The sequence below is a fragment of the Tyto alba genome, unplaced genomic scaffold (assembly GCF_018691265.1).
Source record: "Tyto alba isolate M040663 unplaced genomic scaffold, T.alba_DEE_v4.0 Super-Scaffold_22, whole genome shotgun sequence".
In the NCBI taxonomy this organism is placed as follows: domain Eukaryota; kingdom Metazoa; phylum Chordata; class Aves; order Strigiformes; family Tytonidae; genus Tyto; species Tyto alba.
Genome location: NW_024881296.1, coordinates 14,211,150 through 14,220,972, shown reverse-complemented (window position 1 = coordinate 14,220,972; position 9,823 = coordinate 14,211,150). Strand labels below are relative to the sequence as shown.

Here is a 9,823-nt window from a genome sequence, read left to right as displayed (position 1 = left end):
ATTGTTTGAAATCTCTTTCTCATACAATTTCAGTGTACATCTACCTCCTTCCAGTTAACGTTGTCAGTTATGATATGTCTATATAACCTAACATCACGAAGTTACACAGAAGTTAAATAGCCTACCCTTTTCTTTGTGTTCTGCTCTTTTGATGGCAACTGTTTGGGCACTAATTTGTTTATTTCCTTTATGATGCTCTTTATATCTGTCCCATCCCTGGAAGCTTGAAGTGCAGCTTCATTGAAAGGAAAAATAAGAACAAAACCTCCTACGCGGGGGATAGGCCTCTGGTCTTTATCGGAGAGGAAATAGGGGCGTGTGGTAAACTTGTACTTGCAGAAGTCAGGTGTAGGTAACCAGCAGCTGAGATCTGCAGACTTGTGTGGAGAATGCCCAGCTCCTGGAAGCTGTTTATTTTTAGTTTTGGCTTCAGCTTGGGAGAGTATTTTTGGCATGTTCATCCTTTCCCGCAACTGGGAAGTCAGTGTTTTTCTCGGATGTGCTCTGGCAGTTTTCTTGGTCAGGGCAGCCACCTTACGAATTGATCCTCTTGCAGCCTGCAGGGCAGGTTGTGCAGAAGAAGCAGAAGGACATTTAGCCACTTTTTGGCAAGTGAGTAAGCCAGGAGTCTCCTCGGTGGCACTCTCACCAGCTGTGCTCCAGGGCACCTGCCTCCTGCCAGCCTGCATCCCAGCCACTTGGTTTTGCCTGAAAGTGTCAATCTGCTTGTAGTTCAGCAGTTCAACAATATCGTGAAGAAGTTTTCTTTTCACAGCGTCATCAATGGAACAGTCTAAACACAAGGCTGGATTGTAGTTGACTTCTAAAAGCCACGGCTTGAATTTGTCATCAATCAGGATGTCAAAGCCAAAGAGCTCAAAGCAATTGGAAGCCACTGGTAAAGGGGTTACAGCAAGGAGGGTGAGAATCACTATGTTATTGATCTTCTGCCAGAGGACCATGTCATCAACTCCAAATATTCTAAGGTAAGAACGAAATTTGCTGAATGTCCATTTGCAGCCACAGCCGATCCCTTCTTTATATTTTTTATATGAAGCTCCATATTTGTTGATGCTAGTGTTTGTTAGGTGGGCGTAGACATTGTCCAGAGAACTGAGATCAAATTTTTCAGTGGCAAACCTCACCAGTCCTTCCTCATAAGTGTAAATGGTGAGGGGGCAAAAACTGGTGACACACACATAAAGGCGCAGATCCAGTTTATACCCTGAAATGAGCAAGGGGTTGCTAATGTACTTCTGCACAATGACTGCACGGTCATATACTAAGTCTTTAATGTCTTGGAAAATTCGTATGCCCCTTCCACGGGAGAGGTCCACAGGCTTGCAAATCCAGTAGCTAGGTCTTCTGCCTACTGACTGTCTCTCCTTGCTATATTCTGATATAAATTTGACATAGTCATTGGGCATGATGAATGCCACTGGACTAAATTCATACAGAGCTGATCCATATGCTCCTTTCATACGTTTCAGATGCCTTGCCAAGTAGTCTTTTCTGGTGATCCGGACAGCTTCTGGGTAGTGGTTGAGTCTCTGCCATGGTTTAATGCTGTGGTGGTCTGTCATGCGGAAAGGTGAGTTCCGCCAGTACAGGTTCCAGTCTGCGTCATCTTGCTCCTTTTCATCAAATTCAGACCAGCCACGTTCCAGCAAAACCTCACGGACTATTGCAGGGACATTCTCATGGAGACGGAACACCAACGGCCTCAAGGTATCTCTTGTGTCATAGTCATCTGCCATCATTTCCATCTTACTATCTGAAAGAATACAGAATCACCAGGAAGGAAACAATTAAATCAATGCCACAGATTGTGCCAGCAGCCATCACCTTCATTGTTTTCTTAATGCCCATCACTCTGAACATATTCTCAAAGCGTGTTGCCTCTGCGTGTTTCTGTGGTCCATGGCTGAGAAGTCAAAGGCTATGGTTAAGCTGAAAGCTACATAAAAGGGTATCGATTCCAGGTAGCTGTTAAATCAGCACAAAGCACTGACTGCTGGGAAGTTATATGCCTCCTCACTTTATTTCTGTTTTCTTTGAGCTAGCTTACTACAGCAGCAGTTGTCCCAAAGATTTTGTAATCCTAGTGTACTTAGACTTTTTTTTTCCACAACTGCCTTCAGCGTAATGGCTGTACCTTTGCCTAGTAGGAGTTACTTTGCACTGCTGCATTACTCGAGACATTCTTCCAACTTAGCATGTTGCCCTGCTCTGAGCAAACTCTCTTGGTTAAGATCATAAAGCCCGATGCAAAACTGACACTAGACAGTAGGAAAATGCCTATTGATTCCAATGCTCTTTTCTTCTTCTGACATACGCTGATTTAACTCATTGATAATCTTCTCCTATTCCTCCAGTGAGCTCCTTCCCAGTTCCTGAAGAGCAGGGCACATCCTTGTCTCATCACTTTCCTCTCAAGAAAATAACGTTCAATAGAAATGTATGTAGATTCTGAATGAAATACCATTTCCCACAATCTATGGTGGAAGTAGATGATGGTGTCCCTCTATTTCTATGGGTAAGAAACATATTTTGAGTTATTCTGGGCATAGCAATTCTCATATAAACAGTTCATGATGCGTGCTCTTTCCTCCCGGATAGTTCCATATATACAAGACTCAAACTAAAACACCAGTCTTACTGCCTGGTGGCATAGTGGACAAAAAAGTCCCATGGACCTGCAGATTTGAGAGTGTTGCTGTTTCTCTCAGCTTTAATTTCCCGAAACCCTAAAGAGCTGCTCCCTGAAGATTAGACTGTGTTTGGAACAGAGGGGGTCTTGGACGAGAGAAAAGTGTTTGTGCTGAGGACCATTCTGACACAGCATTAACATACCCACCTCCACCTCCTCTCAGAAAGTAGCAAGCAAAAGAAATACAAAGTGGGCAGGACATACGCTAGACAAGGCTCCTTCACACCCTATTAACAGAATCACATCCTTGCTCTTTCTTTTCAGGTTGAGTTTTAGACTTCAGAATGAGTAGCCTCTGCCTTCCAAACAACTACAGAAACCAAGGGAATATGTCACACCTGGAAGTACTCAGTGCAATGTGCAGCTGAGTTGGCCAGGGATGTTTCTTTAGTGGAAAATTTACAATTTGTTGAAATGGAAATCTTTTTTCCAGATAACAAAAGTAATCTTTTGCCAGCTTTTTTACTTCATTTGAATTATCATAAAAGACAATGGTTCAGAAAGACTTTTTTAAAATGCTAATTTAGTTTTAAGACTAAAAGCCCAAATGTGAAATGAAATGCTTTATCATTATCAAAATGTATATTCACATAATTCAAAAGTTTTGCAAGTCACTAAACAGTTTAAGATTCTCATTATTTTATTTGAATGTGAAACACGGTTAAAAAATTCTCACAGGATGAAAAAAACCACTTTTCTCTCTCCCCTCTGACACTTGGTGACTCATACGATGTACCTATGTCTTGGCTGTCCAATTTATTCTCCTGCTGCTAACAGGCTCCAAGAGGTAACCACAAATCAGTCACAGAGCTCTTCCACAAGCAGTGTTGTGGAGTCTGTAACAAGGGCGTTATAATGCGGAGAGCAAAGCCCGTAGAGTCTCAACAGGGGCTTGATGGGAGGAGGGTTTTAGGGAAGGGTCCAGGAGACATTTCAGGGAGGCTGGGGAGCAGGGTAGAAGCACATGGCTACTTTACCATAGGATTGTAATATGTAGGTTAAAAATAGCCCTGAACCATCTTATATCCTGTAGTGAGGGAATCATTATACAAAAATGAAGGGATTTGAAGCAAGCTTTGGTCCAGGATGTGAGGCTTCTAGTGGAAACGGACTTTAGGCCTCATTAATCAGCTGAAATTGTGGCCAAATTTTGACTTCTGTACATTATGACTTTCTATATTCCAAAGTAATATGTAGTTCTATATTCCAATAGTAATATGTATATTAATATATTTGGTGGTGCTTTACAGTCAGACTTGCAGTACCCTTCCATCTCAGGTTTAAGCTAGTGCTGGAAGCGGGGACCAAGATCTAAACTGCACTGGGATTACTCCTCTGAATCCCCTTAGAGAACAGAGATTCCCTCCCTGCACAGACTGCAGTTGAATTCTCCTTTGTGAGAGCTTTCCTTGAGTGAGGGGCTTATAGGGGACAGGAGAGAAACGTAAGTAGGCACTGAGGTGCGGTCATGATGTAACTTGATTTACATAAAATACCACAAAGGGAAAAGTAGTCTTGATGTGTCTCTTGCAGTCAGTGCTTCTTTTCAGACCCCAGGATGTTGGGGGCTTGCTGCTGAGCTTGCATACAAACCTAATGTGGTGTTCCCAGAAAGTGTTTATTATCTTTGCTTCCCCTTTCTTTCCTGGAAGTTCTTTTTCCTGTTTGCTTATTAAACAGCAGTATGTCGCATGTTTTAAAAAAAACAAAAAAAAACAAAAAAACCCAACAGCTATACAAAACTAAACAAGTTTTATAGTAACTAGCTCAAGTCCCTGGGCAAAGATTATTAAACTAAGAAAAAAACTATGTAATCGAAAGTAGCCATGCTAAGCATTTGGATGAGTCAACTTATAGACGGCAATTAGGTCTGTCCATTCTGCACTGCTCAACACTGCTACTAGAAGTGTTTCAGTGAAAGGCACTGCTGTACGTGAACCCAGTGTGTGATAAACTGTGCCATCACTGTTTCCGCTAGGTAATCAAAATTAAGCTGCTAGCAATGTCTGAAGAAGGAAGCCTTCTTTGGAGATTCGTTTTTGTCAGTTTGTACTAATGGAACATCTTTCGTACCACTTGCATTCAGGGAGCAGTTTACAGGAAATTGGCTCACCAAACCCAGATATAAAAAATGTCAACTTCAAATTCCCTGGTAATTAAGTGCAAAAAAATAAAACATTTTAACTAATAAGGAACAGCTACCCACTATTAAGGAAGTCATATCAAAATAAGTAGAAGCTCCTGAAGTGCAATTATGAAACAGTAACTCTAGGATTAGGCATCGGTCTGAATTAATGAACACAAATTTCACTGAGCTTACTTTGTATAAATGTGTGCCCATCTATTCACTAGCCCACATTCCCAGAGGGCTCTGTGTTCAGCCCATTCCTTAATAGCTTGGAAACCCACCCACGTGTTTGCAGATGTTTTTCCACAATGCGAAAAACTGCTACATCTGTCTCTCACCATACTGAAGTTCAACACCTACCTGCCACTGTTGCTGACTGGCACCCAGGAGCGGAGACCTTGCCCCCGAGAAGAGCAGGATGTCATCATCTGCAGCCTCATGGCTCCAAGGCTGCACAGTTGTGTTCCCGGGGAAACACTCACTTGAGCCTGGGCTCATGCTAGCCGTGGCTGCTTCCAGTTGCTCAGTTTAACACCTATGGGAGGAAATACAATCCTTAGTGGTTACGCATTAAAAAGTGTGTGCTTGCCGAGTTAATATGGAATGTCCCTGTGTAATTAAACTTGGCAGACCAACCAGCGGTCTTTCCTATCATCTTTAAGCCCTCAGGGTCACAGATTGTTAACGCGGGTCGGGCAGCTGCCCGCCTCGGGATTTAGTTTCAGAAATAACCATCGTAATTGTTTCTTGAGGTGATGGTTTCTGCCTGGTACAGCACCCAGGTTCACCCCGTCTGTCCCAGGCCACACAGCTTCACGCGGTGGCTGTTGCAGAGGACGGGCGCAGGGCTGCTCGCCCGACAAGGACACGCTCAGCGAAGACACAGCCCACCGCCCTGCCTGCTGCCAGCATCCAACAAACGCTCCTGCAGGCACAGGAGCCGGGCTGGGCTGCCGCACGTCGCACTTCTGTATTTATTCGGAGTTAAAGCCGTGGTGGCTGGGGTGGCGGCCCGGCTGAGCTCCCCCCACCCCCGGCCGCGCATCGTACCTGGGCCCGGCCGGCGCCGCCGCGGGCCTGCCCCGCTCTCCGGCCGCGCCGCTGCAGGCCTGCCGCCGGCCCCGGGCCGCCCCCGGCCGCAGGAGCCAGCAGCCGAGGCGGGCGGGAGCGGGGAGCGGCGGGGCCTGGAAGCGGCGGCGGAGGCCGCGGGCCGTTGCTTGGCGATGGGGGAGGGCCCTCCCTTCCCTCCCTCTCTCTCTCCCTCCCTCCCGTCCTCCCTCTCTCCCTCCCGTCCTCCTTCCCTCCCTCCCTGCAGTGGTTGGGGGGCTGTTTGTTGTTTTAACCGCCCACAGTCTTTTTACCCCAGCCTCCCTGGGGAGACGCATGTCCAGGGCACCCAGACGGGAGAACACCCGTCACCAGCAGCTCCCCCTTCCCCTGCATCACTCTTCACCCGCTGCCCTCGCTCAGGGTGCTCTCTTCTCCCTCGAGGGTCAGGGCACGCCGGCTCAGCCCTGCCAGCTGCCCAGGGTGGACCTCCGTCCCCGCAGGCCTCATGGAGGGAGCCTGCCCCACAGGCAGAGACAGGCGTGGGTTGAGCCCCGGCACATCTCCCACCTCCTGTGCGTGCATCCCAGGCCCTCCAGCAGCTTGGAACTTTGGCTCATGCCATAGGACACTACGATATTTTGTGCCTCATGAAAGCAATTACTTAATGTATCAATATTAATTGAACCTGACTATCTTATGTTGCAGATGAATGCCATAATTCATGAACTCCCCAACACCTTTGTCCTCAACAGAGATTGGTGTGTGATCCAGCCTCAGTCCCTGAAGTCTCTGGAAGAAATGGCTCAAGTGTCTTTTCTCAGGGCCTCTCCTGTCTGGCACAGCTGGCCCCTCAACTTGGTGCCCTCGTTACCTGCACTGTCTTATGGTTCTCTTGCATGATGGCTTGATTCTCCTCTTACACCTCTAGGAAACCACAATTTGGGACTGAGGATAACAGGAAACAGAGGGCATTCAGTAGATGAGCATTACTAGGCTTATTACCCATTGCTGGGTTTAGAGCTCTTGAAGCTTTCAAGTGCATAACTGGGGAGGGATTCATCTGGCTACAACTCCAAACCCCAAAGCTAGCATCCACTGAGATGGCTACAGCTGCTCTTGTTAACCTCACACTGTCAGTGTCAGACTGATAAAAGCTGTTGTTGCTGTGTGTGGGAGAAGAGCTTGTGTGGTAGTGAAACATGGGGCGAAGAAGGACGCGTCTGCCTGCACCCTACTGCTGGTTGTGGCCTCAGCACAGACAGACCTCTGCTGCTCACTGCCTGCTACACTGAAGCAGAGCTTGTGGAGTCTTCCTTGGCCATGAGAGGGCAGAGGCCTCATGCCACAGCAACCTCAACCATAATTTTGTTTCTTGCATTTCAGTGAAGAGGTGTTCCTAGCTGAACTTCTGCCTGAAGATTTTTTGATATAGTATGCAGCAAGATCACTATTGCCTTTATAGTAAACAAAACCACACAAATTTTATAACTGTGTAGTTTCCATTCATAATGGTGTCCTGAATGGAAATTTCTGTTTAGATCATGTCCAAGACAGATGGGCACCTTTATCCTCACCCTGTCCCAGGAACAAGAATGTTCACAGCATCACCAGTAGCTGTAGCTGTGGCTTTCATTACCAAGGTAACTGAGTTTTCACTCATGCTACCTGTGGGATGGAAGAATTGTTTTTCCCCTTATTTTGCAATTCGGGAAATAAGTACAGTAAAGTTATGTGACAAAATCAAGACTGGAAAACAGCTCCCCAAACCACAGGCCACAAGGTCCTGTCTCCCGTGCTGACTCTGTGTCAGTGATACTGAGGTTCTCTATGAGGTCAGAGCACCTTTTTCTTCCTCCTTAGTAGCTCCTCACAGTTTCTGCTGAAATCTGTGGTGTGAGGAGCCATTTGCCAGGATGCCATTGCTGAATTTTACTACAGACAAACCCTGGGCATGCAGAGTACAAAACAATTAAGGAGTTGTGCTGGGTTGACCCTGGCCACCAACAAAGCACCCACCTAGTTGCTTACTAACTCCTCCCACCAACGGGATGGGGGAGACAATCAGAAGAGGAAAAGTGATAAAACTCCTGGCTTGAGATAAAGGCAGTTTAATAGGTGAAGCAAAACTGTGTGGGCAGGCAAAGCAAAATAAGAAATTCATTCACTACTTCCCATCAGCAGGCAGGTGTTCAGCCACTTCCTGGAAAGCAGGACCTCAGTGCATGCAGTGGTTGCTTGGGAAGACAAACACCATAACCAGGAACATCCCTACTTCCTCCTCCTCTCCCCTGAGCTTTTATTGCTGAGCACGGCACCACTGGTGTGCAATATCCCTTTGGTCAGTTTGTCTCAGCTGTCCTGGTTGCGTCACCTCTCAAGTCGTTCTTCTACAACCTACTCACTGAGGGGGCAGAGTGAGAAAAAGAGAAAACCTGGATGCTGTGCAAGCACAGCTCAGCAATAGCCAAAACACTAGTGTGTTAGCAATCAACACTGTTTTAGTTACAAAAATCCAAAACACAGCACCATATGGAGTGCTATGAAGAAAATTAACTCCACCCCAGCCAGACCCAGTACAGGAGGAAAGAGGAAAGAGGAAAAAGAGAAACAAACAGAAAAAGCTGTATACTTTCTGAAGGAAGAATCATCTTTTTTTTTTTCTTTTTCCCTGAGGTTGTATAGCATCTCGTGTAGCAAGATCCTGATTTCTATTTTGGGCTGTTACAAATAATAAATGATTACATTCACACAGATAAGATTTTCACTGATGCTGATCTCAAAAATCTTCTTTGCTTCACTTGCCGTTGAACATTGCTGTGTAAAACAGAGTTGGAAGAGGATTTGGAGATGTATTTCACTGTCTGTTATCAAGATGATGTCAAGTTTCTGTATCATGGAAGCAGGGCAGGGTGAGAATCAGCAGCAGCCTAGCAAATCCACCTGAAATCTCTGGGCAGCTGGGAGGCCGTTGGGATTCTGCAGCCACAGTAGTTTTGCCATTTGTATTTCAAATGGAAAGATTAACAGCATGCCTGTGAGCTGACAGGGCAAAGGTGTAATAAAAAGGTGGATATGTGAGGAAGCCCACCTGTCATCTTCTTTTCTGCAGAACATAATGAACCCTGCTTAATTGTATGAGACCTGGAAAAGAAGCTTATAATTTTAAAAGCTATGAATAAACACAGTTGAAGTCTGGAGCAGAGTCAAGATGCTTGGGAACAAGAAGTGTTACAGAGACAGTAAAGTAGCATGAAAGGTACTGTTACTTAAAAGCCTAAAAATGTGGGGATTTTTTCCCACATAAATTGTATTATTGATCTCTGTCATGTTGTCACACCATATGGTGCCTCATCCTCCTGTTATGGCTATAACTGAGAAGAAGCAGTTTCAAATGTTAGCTCCCTGGCATGCAGCAACTTAACTAGCCATGTAGTTTATTTCCAGGGGCAGCACTAATCTTGGCAATGAACAGCACTTGTCTTCAATTCCTTTATGCTGTCTGCCTCACACAGAGGATCTGGTCATAGTAACGATCATGCTAACTGTACAGTGCTTTCTCATCAAGATGTAGGGACACTGACCAGTAATTGCACTGTAACACTCTTATCCTTGCAGTAAAACCACAAAAATCCAAATGTGGAAACAATGTAGTATGGGTAAAACTAAACAGAAGTTGAAATGAGCTGACGGAAATCTTCATCTGACCCACTGCTAGATGCATAGAGGTCTCAAGGAGATATTACAGTGTAGGCCCATCCTTCTTCTTCTCACTCTATGACTTGCACTGTTGTCTATGTCCTTTTCATGACTGGGTTCCCCAAGTAACATGCCCTGACTGCTTATCTTGAAAACAGCTCTGTCTGTGGATGGGGAAGCAGGGAGAGTTCATCATGACTGAAGTATTTGGTCATGTGGAAGGCATCTCTTTTGGGAAA

General features: G+C 45.6%; 1 protein-coding gene across 2 annotated transcripts; it reads right to left on the bottom strand.

Annotated features, from left to right (window-relative positions):
• Positions 1–5,362, bottom strand: TTLL2 (tubulin tyrosine ligase like 2). Of its 2 annotated transcripts, XM_032996930.2 has the most exons (3): positions 5,199–5,362; positions 2,483–2,530; positions 1–1,774 (listed from the first exon to the last, which is right to left on the bottom strand). In XM_032996930.2, exon 3 carries the CDS (start codon positions 1,764–1,766, stop codon positions 102–104), a length of 1,665 nt encoding a protein of 554 aa, XP_032852821.2. In that variant the 5' UTR covers positions 1,767–1,774; positions 2,483–2,530; positions 5,199–5,362; the 3' UTR covers positions 1–101. The 2 variants fall into 2 exon arrangements, with proteins under 2 accessions (XP_032852821.2, XP_009963557.3); XM_009965255.3 differs by lacking the exon at positions 2,483–2,530.
• Positions 5,363–9,823: the final 4,461 nt, after the last annotated feature.

Excerpts from the sequence above, each read along its gene's own strand:
- TTLL2 (XM_032996930.2), bottom strand. The coding sequence starts at position 1,766 with ATGGAAATGATGGCAGATGACTATGACACAAGAGATACCTTGAGGCCG.